The sequence below is a fragment of the Pleurodeles waltl genome, chromosome 6, assembly GCF_031143425.1.
Source record: "Pleurodeles waltl isolate 20211129_DDA chromosome 6, aPleWal1.hap1.20221129, whole genome shotgun sequence".
NCBI lineage: Eukaryota > Metazoa > Chordata > Amphibia > Caudata > Salamandridae > Pleurodeles > Pleurodeles waltl.
The window spans coordinates 419,269,890-419,293,003 of record NC_090445.1 but is presented as its reverse complement, the minus strand read 5'-3'; the positions used below and the strand labels follow the sequence as shown (position 1 = coordinate 419,293,003).

Sequence of the window (23,114 nt, the reverse complement as noted above, 5' to 3'; positions counted from 1 at the left end):
TGCTCCTACCTAAAACAAGGTAGATATGTATGTGGTTCAGTAAGATGAAGACTTCATGGTCAATATCCTCTTCAAGTCAGAGAGGTCCATCTAGTTCATACTAATGCTAAAAGGGGTGCTCAGCTCTACCCCAGAAACCTTTCAAGGACCCGCTAGAGCTGAAGTGCTCACCCCTTGGTTCGAAATAAAGTTAAAACCATCACCCAACAACCCCCTGTACACCAAGGGGCACGTTTCACCAGACTCCATTGTGGTACATACTACTTACAAACGTGTCCCCACCCAGGTGATTCCCCTCCTCCTGACAAGAAGAGTAAAAGGATAATGTGGAAGGCATGAGGGTTGAGGTAGGAGCAGCTACTTGCTTGCGAATTGCCAACTCAGTATCTCTCCTATCCACCCCAACATCAACAAAAACAAAAAAAGAAGGCCTGCAAAAAAAGTGGAGATTTCTGGACCCAATAACTAGATGGCAGAATAATGCACAGCATGTGAATCCAGAAAAGATTAACGCTGCAAAAGTCACTGACACATGGAACCAACTCAGCACATGTCCATACCCATGACAGTAAAAAAAAAAACAATCTAACATGGAATCAGTGCCCATGCAAAATGTACATTTAGAGGAGTAGTCACCTGCATCTTTGGCCCAAGAGCTTTCTTCGAGGAAAGACAACTTGCTGACATCCGATCTGAACACTAGATGACAGGACTGTGCTAAGCATGATATATATGGAAAATGCCATTTAGTGTTGGGCTCAGAGTGTTACAAGTTGTTTTTCTTAGAAGAAGCTTTTTCGAGTCACAGGATAGAGTGACTCCTCCTCTCGGTGATAGTATGCATGGGCATCGAGTCCTTTGTTAGAGTGTTTTCCCACAGGAGGGTGAAGTAAGGAGTGAAGAAATGTATATGTATATACACATATAGTAAGAAAAGAAGATATCCATGTAATGTATACACATTTTACATAAAGAAAGTACTACAATGGCTACAGGCTTCCAGGGAGGAGGAAGATCGCATGTGAATCTGCAGCACTACATGCCTCGAACAGATGTCCACTGGGAAAGTGACATTTTCCATCCAATGGCATGTGTAGCTGCAGATATACATGCTTTGCATAGAGTGAAAAGCAGTTCCTTCCTAAAGTAAGCAGTGGCTAGTCTATTGGAGTTGGAGTAGCTTGAAATAATGTTTGCTTGTTGCAAAGATAACACATCCACACAGTAGTGCTTAGGAAATGTGTGTGGTGTGGACCATGTAGCTGCTTTGCATATGTCTGCCATTGGTATATTTCCTAAGAAAGCCTTGGAAGCTCCTTTCTTTCTAGTAGAATGTGCTTTAGGAGTTACTAATAGCTGTCTTTTAGCTTTCAGATAGCAAGTTTGAATACACTTTACTATCAATCTAGCTAACGCTTGTTTTGAAATAGGATTACCCTTATGAGGTTGCTGAAAAGCCACAAAAAGTTGTTTAGATTTTCTGAAATCTTTTGTTCTATCTATGTAATACATGAGAGCTCTTTTGACAACAAGTGTGAAAAGCTCTTTCAGCAACTGAATCTGGCTGTGAAAAAAAGACTGGCAAATCTACTGACTGATTGATGTGAAATGGTGAAACTACTTTGGGTAGGAATTTTGGGTTTGTACTAAGTACTATTTTATGCTTGTGAATTTGAAAGAAAGTTTCTTCTAAAGTGAATGTTTGAATTTCACTAACTCTTCTTAAGGAAGTAATTGCTACTAGGAAAGCGACCTTCCATGAGAGAAATTGAAGAGCGCTAGAATGCATGGGTTCAAATGGTGGACCCATAAGTCTTGTGAGCACTATGTTTGGATTCCACAAAGGCACTGGAGGTGTTCTAGGTGGGATGATGCGTTTTAACCCTTCCATGAAGGCTTTGATAACAGGAACTCTAACTAAAGAGCTGTGCTGTATATTTTGCAAGTACGTGGAGATTGCAGTGAGATGTATTTTTATGGATGAAAATGCTAAATTTGATTTTTGCAAATGAAGCAAAAAGCATACAATGTCTTGTATTGATGCTGAAAGAGGGGTAATTTGTTTAGATTGACAGTAATACACAAATCTTTTCCATTTGTTGGCATAGCACTGCCTGATAGTGGGTTTTCTTGCTTGCTTAATTACTTCCATACATTCAGTTAGGAGTTCTAGATACCCAAATTCTATGACCTCAGGAGCCAAATCGCTAGATTGAGTATGTTGGGATTTGGATGCCTAATCTGCCGTTTGTTTTGTGTCAACAGATCTGGACTGTTTGGGAGTTTGATATGTGGTACTACTGACAGGTCTAATAGTGTTGTGTACCACGGTTGACGTGCCCACGTTGGCGCTACGAGCATCAGCTTGAGCGTGTTTTGACGCAGTTTGTTGACTAGAAATGGAATGAGTGGGAGAGGGGGGGAAAAGCGTAAGCAAATATCCCTGACCTTTTGATCCATCGAGCATTGCCCTTGGATAGGGGATGTGGGTACCTGGATGCAAAGTTTTGGCATTTTGAGTTTTCGCTGGGGGCGAACAGATCTATGTCTGGTGTTCCCCATTGTTGAAAGTATTGTTGAAGTACTTGAGGGTGAATCTCCCACTCGTGTGTTTGTTGATGATTTCTGCTGAGAACATGTGGTAATTGGTTGTGTATCCCTGGAATGTATTGTGTTACCAAGTGAATCTTGTTGTGGATTGCCCATTGCCAATTTGTTTGGGCTAGGAGGGAGAGTTGGGACGAATGTGTTCCTCCTTGTTTGTTTAGGTAATACACTGTTGTCATGTTGTCTGTTTTGATAAGGATATTCTTGTGAGTGAGAAGAGGCTGAAAGGCTTTGAGTGCTAGGAATACAGTTAACAACTCTAAGTGATTTATGTGCAACTGTTTGTGTTTGGTCTCCCATTGTCCTTGAATGTTGTGATTGTTGAGGTGAGCTCGCCAGCCAATCATTGATGCATCTGTTGTAAGTCTGGTCTGAGGCACGGGGTCTTGAAATGGCCACCCTTTGTTTAGGTTTGTGGAATTCCAAAACTTGAGGGACATGCATGTTTGGCGGTCTATCAACACTAGATCTTGAAGTTGACCCTGTGCCTGTGACCACTGCTGTGCAAGGCACTGCTGTAAGGGCCGCATGTTTAGTCTTGCATGTGGGACCATCGCAATACAGGATGCCATCATGCCTAATAGTTTCATGACGAATTTGACAGTGTACTGTTCGCCTGTCTGTATTTGTGCTAATACATTGTGAAATGCTTGTATTCTTTGTGGATTTGGGCTTGCTAGCGCTCTGAGTATTTAGTGTTGCCCCTAAATACTGTTGAATTTGCACAGGTTGTAGTTGTGACTTTTGATAGTTTATGGGGAACCCTAGGGTGTGCAGGGTTTGTATTACATAATGTGCATGGTTTTGACACGGTGTATGACTGTTTGATTTTATTAGCCAATCGTCCAGATATGGAAGGACATGAATGTGTTGCCTTCTTAGGTAGGCTGCAACTACCGCCAGGTATTTTGTGAATACCCTGGGAGCTGTTGTTATTCCGAAGGGTAACTGTAAGGAAATGCCTCCTTGGCATGGTTGCCCCCTGACTTTTTGCCTTTGCTGATGCTATGTTTACAATTGAAAGTGTGCTGAGGCCTGCTAACCAGGCCCCAGCACCAGTGTTCTTTCCCTAACCTGTACTTTTGTATCCACAATTGGCAGACCCTGGCATCCAGATAAGTCCCTTGTAACTGGTACTTCTAGTACCAAGGGCCCTGATGCCAAGGAAGGTCTCTAAGGGCTGCAGCATGTCTTATGCCACCCTGGAGACCTCTCACTCAGCACAGACACACTGCTTGCCAGCTTGTGTGTGCTAGTGAGGACAAAACGAGTAAGTCGACATGGCACTCCCCTCAGGGTGCCATGCCAGCCTCTCACTGCCTATGCAGTATAGGTAAGACACCCCTCTAGCAGGCCTTACAGCCCTAAGGCAGGGTGCACTATACCATAGGTGAGGGTACCAGTGCATGAGCATGGTACCCCTACAGTGCCTAAACAAAACCTTAGACATTGTAAGTGCAGGGTAGCCATAAGAGTATATGGTCTGGGAGTCTGTCAAACACGAACTCCACAGCACCATAATGGCTACACTGAAAACTGGGAAGTTTGGTATCAAACTTCTCAGCACAATAAATGCACACTGATGCCAGTGTACATTTTATTGCAAAATACACCCCAGAGGGCACCTTAGAGGTGCCCCCTGAAACGTAACCGACTGTCTGTGTAGGCTGACTAGTTCCAGCAGCCTGCCACACCAGAGACATGTTGCTGGCCCCATGGGGAGAGTGCCTTTGTCACTCTGAGGCCAGTAACAAAGCCTGCACTGGGTGGAGATGCTAACACCTCCCCCAGGCAGGAGCTGTGACACCTGGCGGTGAGCCTCAAAGGCTCACCCCTTTGTCACAGCCCAGCAGGGCACTCCAGCTTAGGGGAGTTGCCCGCCCCCTCCGGCCACGGCCCCCACTTTTGGCGGCAAGGCTGGAGGGAACAAAGCAAGCAACAAGGAGGAGTCACTGGCCAGTCAGGACAGCCCCTAAGGTGTCCTGAGCTGAAGTGACTCTAACTTTTAGAAATCCTCCATCTTGCAGATGGAGGATTCCCCCAATAGGGTTAGGATTGTGACCCCCTCCCCTTGGGAGGAGGCACAAAGAGGGTGTACCCACCCTCAGGGCTAGTAGCCATTGGCTACTAACCCCCCAGACCTAAACACGCCCTTAAATTTAGTATTTAAGGGCTACCCTGAACCCTAGAAAATTAGATTCCTGCAAACTACAAGAAGAAGGACTGCCTAGCTGAAAACCCCTGCAGAGGAAGACCAGAAGACGACAACTGCCTTGGCTCCAGAAACTCACCGGCCTGTCTCCTGCCTTCCAAAGATCCTGCTCCAGCGACGCCTTCCAAAGGGACCAGCGACCTCGACATCCTCGGAGGACTGCCCCTGCTTCGAAAAGACAAGAAACTCCCGAGGACAGCGGACCTGCTCCAAGAAAGGCTGCAACTTTGTTTCCAGCAGCCTTGAAAGAACCCTGCAAGCTCCCCGCAAGAAGCGTGAGACTTGCAACACTGCACCCGGCGACCCCGACTCGGCTGGTGGAGATCCAACACCTCAGGAGGGACCCCAGGACTACTCCGATACTGTGAGTACCAAAACCTGTCCCCCCTGAGCCCCCACAGCGCCGCCTGCAGAGGGAATCCCGAGGCTTCCCCTGACCGCGACTCTTTGAATCCAAAGTCCCGACGCCTGGGAGAGACCCTGCACCCGCAGCCCCCAGGACCTGAAGGACCGGACTTTCACTGGAGAAGTGACCCCCAGGAGTCCCTCTCCCTTACCCAAGTGGAGGTTTCCCCGAGGAATCCCCCCCTTGCCTGCCTGCAGCGCTGAAGAGATCCCGAGATCTCTCATAGACTAACATTGCGAACCCGACGCCTGTTCCTACACTGCACCCGGCCGCCCCCGCGCTGCTGAGGGTGAAATTTCTGTGTGGGCTTGTGTCCCCCCCGGTGCCCTACAAAACCCCCCTGGTCTGCCCTCCGAAGACGCGGGTACTTACCTGCTGGCAGACTGGAACCGGGGCACCCCCTTCTCCATTGAAGCCTATGTGTTTTGGGCACCACTTTGAACTCTGCACCTGACCGGCCCTGAGCTGCTGGTGTGGTAACTTTGGGGTTGCTCTGAACCCCCAACGGTGGGCTACTTTGGACCAAGAACTAAGCCCTGTAAGTGTCCTACTTACCTGGTTAACCTAACAAATACTTACCTCCCCTAGGAACTGTGAAAATTGCACTAAGTGTCCACTTTTAAAACAGCTATTTGTCAATAACTTGAAAAGTATACATGCAATTTTTATGATTTAAAGTTCCTAAAGTACTTACCTGCAATACCTTTCGAATGAGATATTACATGTAGAATTCGAACCTGTGGTTCTTAAAATAAACTAAGAAAATATATTTTTCTATAACAAAACCTATTGGCTGGATTTGTCTCTGAGTGTGTGTACCTCATTTATTGTCTATGTGTATGTACAACAAATGCTTAACACTACTCCTTGGATAAGCCTACTGCTCGACCACACTACCACAAAATAGAGCATTAGTATTATCTCTTTTTACCACTATTTTACCTCTAAGGGGAACCCTTGGACTCTGTGCATGCTATTCCTTACTTTGAAATAGCACATACAGAGCCAACTTCCTACAGTAACACCTTGAACTGAAAATGCTTTCCTTGAAGGAAAAACCTGAGATATTTTCTGTGCGCTGGATGGATGGGTATGTGAAAATACGCATCTTTGAAGTCTAATGTTGCCAAGAAATCGTGTTGTTGAAGTAATGGGATAACATCCTGTAGTGTTACCATGTGAAAGTGTTCTGACAGGATGTAAAGATTGAGGGTTCTGAGATCTAATATTGGCCTTAAAGTCCCGTCCTTTTTGGGAATGAGGAAATACAGTGAGTAAACTCCTGTCCCTATTTGATTTTGTGGCACTGCTTCTATTGCTTGCTTGAGTAATAGAGATTTTACTTCCTCTTGCAACAGAGCGATATGGTCTGTGGAGAGGTTGTGTGGTTTTGGTGGAATATTTGGTGGAGTTTGTGTCAATTCTATGCAATAGCCATTGCGGATAATTGATAATACCCAGTTGTCTGTGGTAATGGGTAGCCAATTGTTGTGGAACCTTTGCAGTCTTCCCCCCACAGGTGAGGTGTGAATTGGGGAGGGATGGCACAAGTCACTGCTTAGTTTGTTGTGAGGCTTGTTTTGCTGTTTGATATTTTCCCCTGCCTCTGGGGTACTGGCCTCTATAAGTACCTTTGAAACCACCTCGTTGATATTGAGGTTGGTAGGCAGACTTTGACTGTGAGGTAGATGCCTCGGCTGTTTGGGCTCTTAATCCACCTCTATATGGGGGCTTACGAAAGGATCCCCCGTATTGCGTGTTATAAAGAGCACCCATGGCCTTTGCGGTGTCAGAATCTTTTTTCATTTTTTCAATTTCTGTGTCCACCTCTGGGCCAAAAAGTTGTTTTTGGTGGGAATGGTATATTGAGGACTGTTTGTTGTATTTGATGCTTAAACCCTGAAGACCTAAGCCATGCATGGCTTCTTATGGTTACAGCAGTGTTGATGGTTCTGGCTGCTGTATCTGAAGAGTCTAGGGCTGACCTGATCTGATTATTGGTGATGGCTTCTCCTTCCTCTACTATTTGTTGTGCCCTCTTTTGCTGTTCCTTTGGGGAGATGTTGGATGATGTCTCATCTCATCCCAGTGGGCCCTGTCGTATCTAGCCAACAATGCCTGAGAGTTGGCTATCTTCCATTGGTTGGCTGCCTGAGATGACACCCTTTTCCCTGCAGCATCAAACTTCCTACTCTCTTTGTCTGGTGGGGGTGCATCACCTGATGACTGCGAGTTTGCTCTTTTTCTGGCTTCGCTTATGACTACGGAGTCTGGAGGTAACTGTTGGGTGATAAGAATCAGGAGGTGGCTTATATTTTTTCTGCACCCTAGGAGTAATTATTCTTGTTTTTACTGGCTCCTTGAATATTTGGTCAGCATGTTTTAACATGCCGGGGAGCATGGGAAGCGACTGACAAGTTGCATGTGTAGAGGAGAGTGTATTAAGAAGGAAGTCATCCTCTAATGGTTCAGTGTGCATGGCGACATTGTGATAGGATGCCGCCCTAACTATCACCTGAGTGTAGCCTGTACTATCCTCTGGTGGTGAAGGCTAGAGGGATAGCAATCTGGGTTGTTGTCCGGAATGGGGTCTGGATCAGAAAGATCCCATGGATCCACATTGTCCTGCTGCAAATGGAATGAGTGTGCTTGTTACTGCATAGGTGTAGGACTAGTAGGGGGAGAGATAAGTAAATGTGGAGAGTGAGGTGGAGACTGAGGAGGAGAAAATTGAGGAGGTGGAGTTTTCTCCTTTGTTCTTGGCACTTTAGCTGGAGGCTGAGCAGTGGTGTCCAATTCCTCTTGAAAGGCTAATTTCCTCTTTGGTTTTGGAGGAGGTGCTGTTAAAATTCTGCCAGTCTCTTTATGGATGTGAATCCTGGGTTGCCTTTCATCCATTGCATCAATTGCATCAATTTGTAAATGTTCTTCAGTAGTTTTATGGCTTTCTTTGAGTGCTTATGAAAGTTCATGCTCCTCTGTGTAAATAGGCTTTTTCGTCTCCGAAGCTGTTTTTTTTGGTATCAAAAGTGGGGGTTGAGGATGGTCTCAGCCCTGAAAACGATTTTCGAGATTTCGACTCGAAGGATCGATGTTTGCTGGGCTCGGAGACAGAGCCCCGGCTCCTCTCCAATGGCTAGGAAAGAGTGGCCTTTTTCGGTGCCGAAGTTGTGGGTTGGTCACCGAAGTTCTTTTTTTGGGTCGAGCCATAGCCTTGCAGTGGCATCCCCAAGGCCTTATGTTTGGGCATGGCTGGGACAGGGGCAGGCGTACTCACATGCTGTCCTGCCAAGACCGGTCTGTCCTCCTCAGACTCCTACTCGGAGTCGGATCCTCAAACAGAGACAGCAGTCTGCATGATCTCCTCCTCTTCGGCGTCGAGACTTTATGTGCTTTTGGATGCCATCTCGAGTGTCCGTGCTCTTCTGTCTTGGAGCGTTTTCTTGGAACGGAAGGATCTGCAGGCCTCGTAATTTTCTTCCCGATGGTCTGGGGAAAGGCAGAGATTACAGACGAGATGTTGGTTTGTGCATGGGAATTTAGCGTGGCACGAGGACAAAAGCGGAATGGGGTCCGGTCCATGAGGCTTCCACACGGTTGGCCCGACTAGGCCCAAGTTGGGCACGGGTGCCCCGAAGGGCGAGAAAAGCTGTTTGACCCGACGGTACCGAAGTGTTGATAGAAGATGGAACGCGATCGAAACAATACCGAGGAGAATTAGAGAGTTTTGAAACTTTTCCGACTCTAACTATCGGAGCGAAAGGAAAGACGCCCGAACCTGATGGCGGAAAAAAAACAATCTAACATGGAGTCGATGCCCATGCGCAATGGAGCCGAAGAGGAGTCTCGATTCCGTGGCTCGAAAACACTTCTTTGAAGAAAAACAACCTGTAACACTCTGAGCCCAACACTAGATGGCAGATGTATGCACAGCATGTTTATCTGCAGCTACACATGCCATCGAGCATAAAAATATACACATGGAAAATGTCACTTACCCGTGTACATCTGTTCGTGGCATGTTCCGCTGCAGATTCACATGCTATGCAAAGGTCCAGCCATCTAGTGTTGGGCTTGGAGTGTTACAAGTTGTTTTTCTTCGAAGAAGTCTTTGAGTCACGGGACCGAGTGACTCCCCCTTTTCGGCTCCACTGCGCATGGGCATCGACTCCATCTTAGATTGTTTTGCCGCAGAGGGTAAGGTAGGAGTGATAGAGTGTAAAGAAAGAGATGTCCATGCAATGGAATAGAGATTTATATATATATACATATGTACAAATTTAAATGTAACTTAAACGGCTACAGGCTCCCGGGGAGGAGGGAGGGCGCAGGTGAATCTGCAGTGGAACATGCCATGAACAGATGTACACTGGGTAAGTGACATTTTCCGTTTGATGGCATGTGTAGCTGCAGATACACATGCTATGCATAGACTACAAAGCAGTTCTCCTCCCATAAGCGGTGGTTAGCCTGTAGGAGTTGAAGTTGTTTGAAATAGTGTTCTTAGTACAGCCTGTCCTACTGTGGCTTGTTGTGTTTTTAACACATCTACACAGTAATGTTGGTAAATGTATGGGGTGTTGACCAAGTGGCTGCTTTACAGATTTCTGTCATTGGTATATTTCCTAGAAATGCCAGTGTTGCTGCTTTCTTCCTGGTGGAATGTGCTTTTGGTGTTACTAATAGCTGTCTTTTAGCCTTTAGGTAACAGGTTTGGATGCACTTTACTATCCATCTGGCTATGCCTTGTTTTGAGTTAGGATTGCCATGATGGGTTTTTTGGAATGCGACAAACAGCTGTTTAGTCTTTCTGAATGATTTTGTTCTGTCAATGTAATACATTAAAACTCATTTAATATCTAATGTATGGAGTGCTCTTTCTGCTACTGAGTCTGGCTGTGGGAAGAAGACTGGAAGTTCCACTGTTTGATTTAAATGAAACAGTGAGATGACTTTAGGTAGGAATTTTGGGTTTGTGTGAAGTACAACTTTATGTTTGTGTACTTGTATAGAGGGTTGTTCAATAGTGAATGCTTGTATTTCACTAACTCTTCGTAATGAAGTGATTGCAACGAGGAATGCTACCTTCCATGTTAGAAATTGAATTTGATACGAATGCCTGGGTTCAAACGGTGGCCCCCCCATGAGTTGTGTGAGTACAATACTGAGATTCCATGAAGGTACTTGTGGTGTTCTTGGAGGTATGATACGTTTTAGACCTTCCATGAAGGCTTTGATGACAGGCACTCTAAATAGAGACTTGTTTTGTATATTTTGTGAATAAGCTGAAATAGCTGCGAGATGTATTTTAATGGATGAAAAAGCTAATTTTGGTTTTTGTAGATGAAGTAAGTAACTCACAATGTCCTGTATGGATGTGGATGTTTTTGGATTGGCAGTAAAAGACAAACCTTTTCCATTTGTTTGCATAACACTGCCTGGTAGTGGTTTTTCTTGCTTGTATGATTACTTCCATACATTCTGGTGGAAGATGTAGATACCCAAACTCTAAGAATTCAGGAGCCAGATTTCTAGATTGAGTATTGCTGGATTGGGGTGCCTGATCAGTTGTTTGTTTTGTGTCAACAGATCCGGCCTGCTTGGTAGTTTGATGTGTGGTACTATTGACAGGTCTAACAATGTTGTGTACCACGGTTAACGTGCCCACGTTGGTGCTATAAGTATGAGTTTGAGTTTGTTTTGACGCAGTTTGTTGATCAGAAATGGAATGAGCGGGAGAGGGGGAAAAGCGTAAGCAAATATCCCTGATCAGTTGATGCATAGAGCATTGCCCTTGGATTGAGGGTGTGGGTACCTGGACGCGAAGTTTTGGTACTTTGCGTTTTGGTTGGTGGACGAATAGATCTATGTCTGGTGTTCCCCACTGACGAAAGTATTTGTGAAGCACTTGGGGGTGAATTTCCCACTCATGTGTTTGCTGATGATCCCGACTGAGGCCGTCTATTAATTGATTGTGAATCCCTGGAATATACTGAGCTACAGGATGAATGTTGTTGTGAATTGCCCAATGCCAAATTTTTTGTGCTAGAAGGCAAAGTTGTGATGAGTGGGTTCCTCCTTGTTTGTTCAAGTAGCACATTGTTGTCATATTGTCTGTTTTGATGAGAATGTGTTTGTGAACAAGAAGAGGATGAAAAGCTTTTAATGCTATTTAATGCTAGGAATACTGCTAGCAAATCTAAGTGATTTATGTGAATTTGTTTTTGTTTGGTATCCCATTGTCCCTGAATGTTGTGATTGTTGAGATGTGCTCCCCATCCAATCATTTATGCATCTGTTGTAACAATGGTGTGAGGCACAGGGTCTTGAAATGGCCGTCCTTTGTTTAAATTTGTGGAATTCCACCACTGAAGCGAGATGTGTGTTTGGCGGTCTATCAACACTAGATCTTGAAGTTGACCAATCTTCCTGTGACCATTGTTTTGCAAGGCACTGTTGTAAGGGCCGCATGTTTAATCTTGCGTTTGGGACAATGGCGATGCATGATGCCATCATGCCCAACAGTTTCATGACAAATTTGACTGTGTACTGTTGGTTTGGCTGGATTTTTGGCAGTATGTTGTGGAACGATTGCACCCTTGGTGGACTTGTGCTTGTAAGTGCTCTTTGGGTGTTTAATGTGGCTCCTAAATACTGTTGAATTTGCACTGGTTGTAGGTGCGATTTTTGGTAGTTTATTGAGAACCCTAGTGTGTGTAAGGTGTTTATTACATAACGTGTATGATATTGGCACTGTGTTTGACTGTTGGCTTTTATTAGCCAGTCGTCGAGATATGGAAAGACATGGATATGTTGTCTTCTTATGTATGCTGCGACTACGGCAAGACATTTTGTAAATACTCTGGGAGCTGTTGTTATCCCGAAAGTTAACACTTTGAACTGGTAATGTTTTCCTTGTATTACAAATCTGAGATATTTTCTGTGCGCTGGATGAATGGGTATGTGAAAATAAGCATCTTTTAGATCCAGTGTTGCCATAAAATCTTGTTGTTGTAACAGTGGGACTACATCCTGGAGTGTTACCATGTGAAAGTGTTCTGATAGGATGTAAAGATTGAGAGTTCTGAGGTCTAGTATTGGTCTCAATGTTTTGTCTTTTTTGGGAATGAGGAAATACAGGGAGTAAACCCCTGTTCCTTTTTGATGATGTGGCACAAGCTCTATGGCTTGTTTGAGTAATAGTGCCTGTACCTCTGTTTGCAACATTGAAACGTGTTGAGATGAGAGTTTGTGTGGTTTTGGGGGTATATCTGGAGGAGTTTGTGTGAACTCTATGCAGTAACCATGTTGGATAGTGGATAAGACCCAATTGTCTGTTGTGATAGGTAACCAGTGGGTGTGGAACTTTTGTAGTCTTTCTCCCACAGGGGAAGTGTGGTGAGGGAGGATGTGGATGAAGTCACTGTTTGGTATGCGTGGGTTGCTTTGAGGGCTGATATTTTCATCTAGATCTGGGAAATTGTCCTCTGTAGGTTCCCCGAAACCCCTCTCTCTGGAATTGTGTTTAGTAAGAGGGTTTGGATTGGGAGGTAGATGGCTCAGATGGTTGGGGTCTAAAGCCTCCCCTATATTGAGGCTTTCAAAATGAGCCTCTGTGTTGAGTGGAGTAAAGCGCCCCCATAGCTTTGGCAGTGTCAGCGTCTTTTTTCATTTTCTCAATGGCTGTATCAACCTGTGTGCCAAATAGTTGGTGTTCGTTAAAAGGCATGTTTAGAACAGTCTGCTGAATTTCAGGTTTAAAGCCTGACGACCTAAGCCATGCATGCCGCCTAATGGTGACAGCCGTATTAATAGTTCTTGCGGCTGTGTCTGTGGAGTCTAACGCTAACCTGATCTGATTGTTGGTAATTGCCTATCCCTCCGCTACGACCTGCTGGGCTCTTTTCTGTTGGTCTTTGGGGAGATGCTGGATAATGTCTTTCATCTCATCCCAGTGGGCCCTGTCATACCTGGCCATTAGCGCCTGGGAATTGGCTATACGCCATTGATTAGCTGCCTGTGATGCCACCCTTTCACCCGCAGCACTGAATTTTTTGGTTCCTTATCTGGAGGGGGTGCGTCCCCAGAGACTGGGAGTTAGCCCTCTTCCTTGCTGCGCTGACCACTACGGAATTTGGGGGTAGCTGTTGGGTAATAAAAGCTGGGTCTGAAGGCGGCGGCTTATATTTCTTTTCTACCCTTGGAGTAATTGCTTTAACTGGTTCCTGGAAGATTTGATGTGCATGTTTTAACATGCCAGGAAGCATGGGTAGACTCTGGTTGGTGGCGTGAGATGAGGACAATGTGTTAAATAAAAAATCATCCTCAAGAGGTTCTGTGTGCATGGCTACGTTATGAAATGCCGCTGCCCTAGCTAGAACCTGTGTGTATGAGGTGCTATCCTCTGGAGGTGATGGCTTTGATGGATAGCACTATGGACTATTGTCTGACATGGGATCATCATAAACGTCCCATGGGTCAGTGTCATCCTGGTGTGACTGTACAGAGTGTGCTGGAGACTGTCCAGTGGGGGTATCAGGCGGGGAGACAGTTGGGTGAGGAGAATGAGGAGGAGACTGGTGAGGTGAAAACTGAGGAGGCAAAGATTTTTGTCTCGGTTCTGGTACCTTAGCCGGTGGCTGATCAGTGTCCAAATGTCCATGAAAGGCCAGTTTCCTCTTTGTTTTTAGAGGAGGTGCAGTGAGGATTTAGCCAGTGTCTTTATGATTTTGGATTCTGGCCTGTTTTTCATCAAAATCCTCCATTTGCGTAAGTTCTCCCGCAAATCTATGGCTTTCTTTCAATTGCTTGGAAAGTCCATGCTCCTCTGTGTATGTGTGTTTTTTCGGCTCCAAAGCGGTTTTCTTCGGGATCGAAAGGCCTGAAGTACTTGTTGGCCTCAGCTCCGAGAGGGATTTTCGGGGCTTCGACTCGATGGGTCGGTGCTTGAGAGTTTCGGAGCCTGTGGCTCGGCTTGAGTCCGAAGGCTTCGCTGCTGTGGCCTTTCTCAGTGCCGAAGATGTTGCTTGGTCACCGGTAGTTTTCTTACAGGTGGAGCCATGGCCTTCTGGCAGTGGCGTCCCTGAGGCCTTGTATTGGGTTGGGGCAAGCGTACTCACGTGCTGGCCCGCTGTTATCGGTCGGTCGTGCTCAGAGTCGGACCCCCAAACGGAGACTGCGGTGTGGATCATCTCCTCTTCTTCTGTGTCGAGGCATTCAGTGCTTCTGGACGCCATTTCTAACCTTCGCGCTCTTCGGTCTCTCAGAGTCTTTTTTGAGCGGAAGGATCTGCAGGCCTCGCAAGTATCCTCTCGGTGGGCTGGAGATAGACACAGCTTACAGACTAGATGTTGGTCCGTGTAAGGATACTTGGTGTGGCACCGAGGGCAGAATCTAAACGGGGTCCGGTCCATGAGGCTTTGACAAGACTTTTGGTTGGGCCGACTTGGCCCAAGTTGGGCACGGGTGCCCCGAAGGGCAAGTAGAGATCTGTGTCCGCCGGTACTGAGGTGTCGATGATTGATGGTACTCGATCGAAAACAATACAGACGAATTTAGAAAGTTTGTAATACTTTTCTGACTCGAACAACAGGAGTGAAAAGAAACATGTCCGAACCCGATGGTGGAAAGAAAACAATCTAAGATGGAGTTGATGCCCATGCGCAATGGAGCCAAAAAGGAGGAGTCACTCGGTCCTGTGACTCGAAAAGACTTCTTTGAAGAAAAACAACTTGTAACACTCCGAGCCCAACACTAGATGGCAGGACCTGTGCATAGCATGTGTATCTGCAGCTACACATGCCATCGAACATATATATATATATATACATACTCAGGTTTAAACAACGAATATTTAAATATTACGCTGTACATATGTGTGTCTATATCTATATGTGCATGTTTACATAGATATACAAATCTAAACATATATATACAAAGTCAGAAATCAACATTTTAAGCAAAACAATGTTGCTTTGCAATGAAAGGTGGTGGACAAATTTAATATGTGTGGCAAGGTGCGGTGTCTGTTTTATTTTCTGTGCTGCCTTCCAACAGCTGTGGTAGTGGGGCCAAGGAAGTTGGGGGCAGCAGGGAGGCAGGACAGACAAAGCTAGGGCACAGTTCCCATCTGACTTCCCTTTAGAAACATCATTAAACATCTGCAGGCAGTAACCATCACACTGGAGACAAGTGTAAAAAAAAGATTAAAAAAACAAAACAGAAAAAGCAACACGTCTTTTCCATCTATGCACCCTAAACCTGGAACAACATCCACATAGCAATCAGAACCGGACCAACCTTGTTCCAGTTCCGGAAAGAGTTGAAGACTAACCTTTTAAAAGAACACTATATTATGATGCAGCAACAGTCCACAACCCATCTCAAATCACTTTTTTATTTTTACTGTATTCTTTTCTTTGACCCTGTGGAGCACTCCGGTGCCCTTAGCTCGGTTCAAGGATTACCAGTAGCACGTACAGGCAGTGTAAGATGGGATACCCAAATCCCACTCATTGGTCCGACAGGCCCCTTGAAAAAGCAATGCAAGGAAGTGTCCAGAGCAGCCATGACAGCACGCTAGAAGAACGGTTAAGGAATTCACATGAAGGTGTTTTTCAGATTATAGAGCCATGCTGATTTCAGAGCAGCAGATAAAGGTGAACCAACTCACCTTCCAGGTTGCAGTGTTCCGCCGGAAATATGCAAACATGCGCGTGAACCAGTTGTAGATCTCATTCAGGGTCAGCTGTCGGTCCGGTGTTTCCAGAATGGCCTGTGTGGATTCAAAAATGAAAGACCAAATCACCCTCAGTGTCCGAGGAAACCCAGATGTCCACAGTTCATGGGGCAGCCACCGGTAAAATCTAGCTATTCACAATGCGAACAACACTCATTTACCCACAACACATAAAGAATTCTATTGAACTCAAATTCATAATGCAACCCACATACCTACCAACAGCAGAATAAAAAACCATTTACCCAACAATGCTGAAGAAAGGATTTATTTACCCTGAACGCAAGCAAAATCCCACCCATTCATAATGCATATGGAAATCCAATAGGAACCTCATGTACTATCAATCCTTGAGTAGTTAATCATAATGCACAAAGAAGAAATACCACTTGCCAATATAAGTAGTTTGGGCTTTAATACAATTGTAGATTTGTAAACTGTACATACTGCTATAATTTAGGCTCAAAATAGCATCATATTGTTTTCAGTAAAATTTAAAATATGGTCATCAACCATAGAGACATGCTGTCTGTGTGGGTCAGCACAATTTCGCTATGCAAATTAATTTAGAAAGATTTCAGTGATAGAAGCACTGGTTTTAATTCTAACACATTTATAAGGAGGAGTTTTTTCTATACTGGACCATTTTCCCTGGACTGTGAAATAGTGCATCCTTTCTCCCCATTGCTGAAATTAGGCATTTGTAGTGAGTGTTGGGTGTCCCTGGGTATCTTCAATGCTGTCCTGCGATGAGACTGAGTGTGTTCTACTCCAGCAGTTTGTACTTGCTCTGAGGTGATAAAGACTACATATTTCAATGCCTAAATGTGTGTACCCACTGCGACAGCAAACACCCTTGCAACAGACACTTTTGTAGACGCACCAACTCTATGCACGAAGCTATAGCTAACAATGTCATCATCATTCTCCCAGACATCGATTGTGATGTCTAGAAAATCGGATTCAACCTTTAATCACTCCAGTATTGGGAAAGTGTGAGCCATCTGGATATTCACTGTTACTCCCAGATAATTCTGGCTCTGTGGTGCTTGCAGACAGGTCTTTTAGGCATTGATTGTAAACGCTAACTGAAGAAGACGGGGCACTGTTTTTTTGTGTGCGAGTTTTCCTTTTTACCAGCCAGTCTTCTAGTCTAGGGTAAACATGAATTTGCAAGAGGCGGTGATGGGTTGCCATCACAGCAAGACATTTAGTACAAACTGTTGGTGCTGAATTTAAATCTGAGTTAGCAATGAACACTAGCGCTGAGGGGTGTAAATTACAGGAGCAGTACAGAAAAAAGCAATGGACCTCAGCATAAGAGCTCTAAATTGTTTTTTCTATTAGAAGTATATTTGATGGTGGATGCAATAACTCCAAGGAGTAGCTGTGCAGCACTGTATGCGATATCCATTTGTCAGTAGTTACTGTTAGACCTGGCATCCTTGGCGTGGTCTCCCCTAACTTTTTTGATTTCTGACTTCCTGTTTGCTGACTTTGTGTTTTGCTGGCTTTAGGGCTATGGGCACTTTATCACTGCTGACCAGTGCTAAAGGGCACATGCTCTTTTCCTTAATTATGCTACAATTGGCTTATTCACAATTGGCAGTTTTAATTTACTCATAAGCTCCTAGTAAAGTGAACTACCTGTGCCCAAGGCTTGTAAATTATTTGCTACTGGTGATCCTACAGCACTGATTGTGCCACCGATTTCAGTAGCCCTTTAAACATGACTCAAGCCTGCCACAGCAGAGCCTGTGTTTGCAGTTTTAAACTGTCATGTCGACCTGGTAAGTTAACCCACTTGTCAGGGCCAAACCTTCCTTTTTAATACATATAAGTCACCCCTAAGGTAAGCCCTTGACAGCCCCATGGGCAGTGCTTAGTGTATTTGAAAAGTTGAACATGTACTTTTAAGTTTTACATGTCTAGGTAGTGAAAACTCTTAAATTTGTTTTTCACTACTGCAAGGCCTATCTCACCCGTAGGTTAATATTGGGATTGTCTTATTACATCTTGTAACTTCCGAATTGGGACCAGATAGATATTTTGAGTTCGGTGTCTCTGGTCTCACAATTTAAAATCACAGCTTATGGTAAAGTTGGATTTTAAGGTGCAAGTCTGAAAATGCCACTATTAGAAAGTTGCCATTTTCTTACTTTAACCATTTTGTGCCTCTGCCTGTCTCTGAATACACATCTGGGTGGTAGGCAGCTGAACTCGTGTGCATTTCCTCTAGATAGCCACACAAAAAAAAACAGTTTATCTGTGCCGTATGGGCCATCCACATCCTGATGGGCCATTTACATCTTGATGGATCACCCTGGTCAGGATGGGAGGAGCTGACACACCTTTATAGGCTGGGTCCTGTGCCCTCATAAAGGGCTGAATAACGCCCTGTAGTGTTTCTGGAGTCAGGGTAGGAAGGCCAGGGACTCTGTGCACTTCAAAGGCCTCTCTCTGAAGTGTCTCCCACTTCAAAAGGCACAACTGGGTATAAGTACTGGACCTCGGACACAACTACACTTCTGGACCCGGGAACATTCTGCCAGGAAGAAGGACTACTGTGCTGAGGGGACTGTAACTCTGCTGGACTTTGATGGACTCCTGCTTTGCCTGGCCTGCTGCCTACTGCCCCCTTTTCTGAAAGTGAGAAGGACTGGACCTGCATCTCTTACTACCCAGAAGCAAAGTGACCTCAAGAGTTTGCTGGCTTGCACCCTTTTCTGAAGTCTCACAGACAAAGACTTCAATCAACTCTGACACAACTGCTGGACTCTGGCAACTTTGAGTCCTGCTCCTTTCCAAGTGGTTCCAATCCAGCCCTGGGCCCTTGGAATTGGGTTTCCCTGTGCTGATCCAGCAGAACCCATGCATCACTGTCACTGCACCGATCGGAACAGCCACATCTCGCCTAGATGCTGACGCATTGCCGCTGAGGACATCATCATCAACTGCACAGCTCAGGAACAATGTATTACCATCAGCCCTGATGCAGCACCTTCGCATTGCTTGACGACGATGCATTGCCTTTATCGTAAAGGGTCCAATGCCGCACCACTGTTCGAGAATCGATCGCATGGCTCGACGATGACGCATCCCCTGACTGCATGAATCTGACTCAACGCATCACCTTCGCATCTTCTTGTCTACTCCACTCATCAGATCCTCAAAGTCGATGCAACCCTCCATACAAGGTACTCTTTCAGCGGGACAAGGTTGGTTCCTGTAACCGGCCTGTACTCCATCATAGTCGGCCTGAACTCTTGACTTTACTCCGGTCTAGCGCGACCAGACCCAGTTGGCACTTTAAGCTTCTAAGCACTGCAATTGCAGATATTCGTTAAACAAATCATATCACAACTTCCACTTATTGGACTTTTGTGATTTTGGTCCTGTTTTATCATTAGAATATACTGTATCTTTCTAACTAGATGTGGAATCTTTTAGTGGTGCTTTCACTGTGTTATTGTTTTAAGAGCTGCACAAATACTTTACACATTGCCTCTAGAGTTAAGCTTGCCTGTTCTGTGCCAAGCTACCGGAGGGTGAGCACAAGTTAATTTAGGGTGTGTAACTGACTTACCCTGACTAGGACAGTGGTTTCTGCTTGGACAGGGTGCATACCTCTACCAAACAGAAACCCAATTTCTGATTTTGTTGGGGTATATTTGAAGGTGGGTGCATTAACTCCATGGAGTAGCTCTGCAGCACTCTGTGTGCTATCCATGTCAGTAGTTACTCTATTCCATTCAAGAGAACGGTCCTTTAGCCTTTCACCAAAGAGCAGTGAGGCACTTTTGATCACAGTGGAAGCTCACCATAAATGTAAGCCTCTGCCGTAACCTCTACTGTTTCCTTTAAATATTCCTCTCTGAAAGGAGTGTTTTTTAGGTTTGTTGTTACTGAGCTTGTTGTGGAAAAGACTGCTTGTCTTTTGTTTGTCTGCCTACTGGGAGTCGCTGTGTTTGTTGAAAGATTTAGAACAGTTGTTGCTGTTGAAGGACACACATGAACTTGGCTGCTTCGTGTCCTTTCGAAATGTTTCAAGGGCCTACGCACATGCAAGCTAATCAAATGCATACCACTGAGTAGTAGATCCAAAAGGTGTGGAACACAGAAATGCAGAGCTAGACAAGGTGATATACAATGATGCTGATGTTGATTTGGTGGCATACCCTAACTGTTTAATCCAGAGAGCTGCGTATGCCCATATTTAAAATTACTTTGCCTTCAGTGACAATTTTGTCCCTTTTCTATATTTTTCTGGAAGGTGCTGGAGGAGATCCTCTACTTCTCCCCATTGAAAATGGTAATACCAGATGACGAGTGTCAGGGAGTTTGCAGCGCACTGGGAGGTTGCAACACCAACTGCATCAAGTCATTTGCTTTCTTAGTCTGGTGATGGTCCATCAGTGGCACATTGATTAATGGCTATGTCTCCAGCTGTCTGATCCACCAAAGAAGCGGAGGCACATTACCCCAGATGTAAAGAGTAACCAGATTCATAGCTTTACATCTGCATTCTACTCTAGGTGTTATACCTTGTGTCTTTACTAGACTACAGAGCTTTTTAAAACCACAGGTAAGTTCTGGACAGTTCTCTTGCGTCTGGCCAATGTTTCAATGAGAAAATCACCTTCCTTTTGTTCAACTGCCATGTCAACGACATGGTGAGAAGCATCCTACTGGATTACAGCATACAAGGATGAAGCCTGGTCTGGAGCCAACACTTTAATGAGATATTGCTCTAGAGATTCTTTATCTAATGCTATGGACTAGTTTTGGCATACATTTTCAAAATGCAGGACAAGGTCTTCAAGCGATTTCACCAGATCCTCCATTTTATGCGTGTCTGCATGAGGTGGCATAGTGATGGTGCAAGGGTCTGAGACACTGGGGAAGCTGCTTTCTTGTTCATAGCCCAATGTTTAATTCGGTACGTGATAATGGTGTAATATGGGTGCAAGAACCTCCTCAAATGTGATACTGCATTTGGTAACAGTCTTGTCAGAAGGAGATACTCTGCGATGAAGGACTGGTTAATTTGACCAGGTCCGTAGGCCTAAAGACATCTGTATAAAGCTGGCTCTCTATATAGTCCACTGAAATGAAGAATACTGTGCAGAGTCCAGCTGATCCCCAATTGGTTTGCAGAGGCAAAAGTAGGTAGGACAAATGCTCTAGTTTGTGGTAGTGTGGGTGAGCAGCTAGGCTTATCAGAAGGTAGTGCTAAGCATTTGTTGTACTCACAGAGGCAATAAATGAGACACACATTCAAAGAATAATTCTGAGGCCAATTTAGAAAAATAAAAATTATTTGTATATATGTTTCAAACCCAAGAACTATGTAATCAGGTAAGTAGACTTTTAAGCATAAATACTTTGCAGTTTCAAATATAGACACAGTGCAAGGTTCAGAGTTCTCTCAATGTTGTCCTATGGGGGAAAAACAATGTTCAGTAAACACAGGGTTAACGACTTACAAAGCCAGTCTCAGGGAGTTAAGGTAAGAACTTGGCACTGATCGGAATCACACCAACAGGTCACACCGGACTGAACAGGGGCGGCCAGGTGCAGAGGTGCATTAAGGTGTCGGATGTCCACTGGTTTCCTATGGGAGCTTGACCCCGTGACAAACAGGCTGCAGACTCTGGCTGGAAAGCCAGTTGGGGACAACAAACAGGTAGGTAGGAGACTTGGGGTGCTTGGGGATGTAGGTGCACCTTTTGTCCTCTTCTCCTGTCCCGGGTGTGACGGATGCAGGGGTGCCTTTTGGTGTCAGGTTTTCTTGCAGTCAGGGGGTCCTGTGGGTTGAGGGTGCAGGCATTGTGGGGGAGTCCAGCAGGTTTGGACCAAGGGTGGGCTCGAGCTTTCAGGAGCCGGCGGACATCGTTAATACCAATGATCCACCTCAACTGGGGTCAGGGGTCACGGGTGCAGTGGTTGCTGTAGCTGTCTGGTTTTCTCTCACCACCAGGCTGGGGGAGATCAGGCCTGCATGCAGGGGCTGCAGGCAGCTTGGATGAGTCCAGGAGGGGTGACAGTTGGGTGGACTTGAGCTCAGGACAGCTGGGGAGTCCTGCTGGCACCACTGGTAAGCTTCTCACCGGGTCGAGGTCGTCCGGTGCAGAGGTCGCTTCAGGTGTCAGATTTCCACGCTGCAGAGTCTTTGTTCGATACTTTGATGCTGAACAGGTCCGCTGCTCACGGGAGTCTGACTCTTTTCAGAAGGCAGCCAAAAGTTCTGGGTTTCTTGAAGATGCAATCTTTTTGTGCAGAGTCCATTGAGGTTAGCAAGCAGGCCGGAAGGGCTGTTACCTTGTCAGCAGCTTCTTCTTCTGAGGGGTTGACTTTTCTTTGTCCTTCAATGTAGGTAGTCAGAATCTGAGTTCTAGGGTTTCGGGTGCCACCTAAATATTCAATTCAGGAGCATTAAAATGGGCCCACCTCCTTTAGGGTGACTACACCCTTCATATGATCACTTCTGCTTGGAAGTGGACATAACCCTAACTGTAGTGGCCTAATTCGTTCCGAGAAGGAATTTGAAAAGTAGTGTCCACTTCAGCTCGTCCACCTTAGGGGTGGGGCTGGCATGAAGTGGGCACTCCTCCTAATTTAACTAATTTACCCACCTGTGCTGCTGCTAAACGTGGGGTCAGGACAGGGAGGTCGGTCATCTCTGCTATCTGGAGAGACCTGGGTTGCATTTCAAAGGCCGCAAGGCACTTGAAACTCCCCACCCTGGAATGTCCATCCTGCTCTGGACGAGGTGTTATCTCTGCCCAGAGCAGGCCTTTGTTCTGGGCCTTCAAGAGTGTGGCCCTTACCTCAGGGGGCCAGACCTGGGTCTAGGGTGGCTGCATTAATTTGTACCAGTCAGTGAGCACATCAGTACCTGGGTAGGTTTTCAGGGGGCACTTCTAAGGTGCCCTCTGGGTGCATTTATTAATAAATCCATCACTGGGGTCAGTGAAGGTTTATTATTCTGAGATGTTTGATACCAAATATCCCAGGATTCAGAGAAGCTATCATGCAGCTGGGGAACATGTAATGACTAGTGCCCAGCACAAGCATTTATAATGGCTTCCCTATGCACTTACTATGTCTCAGAATTGACAAGGACAAAGCAGGGGCATATCTGCTCTTGT

The 23,114-nt window shown here is 45.4% G+C and overlaps 1 protein-coding gene across 3 annotated transcripts in view; it reads right to left on the bottom strand.

Moving 5' to 3' along the window:
• Positions 1-23,114, bottom strand: part of FOXP4 (forkhead box P4) — a 288,966-nt gene that overhangs the window by 34,078 nt on the left and 231,774 nt on the right. For all 3 annotated transcript variants that reach the window (XM_069238402.1, XM_069238400.1, XM_069238401.1), the window contains exon 13: positions 15,898-15,999. In XM_069238402.1, the coding sequence (XP_069094503.1) occupies positions 15,898-15,999 (102 nt within the window). The remainder of the gene's footprint in view (positions 1-15,897; positions 16,000-23,114) is intronic.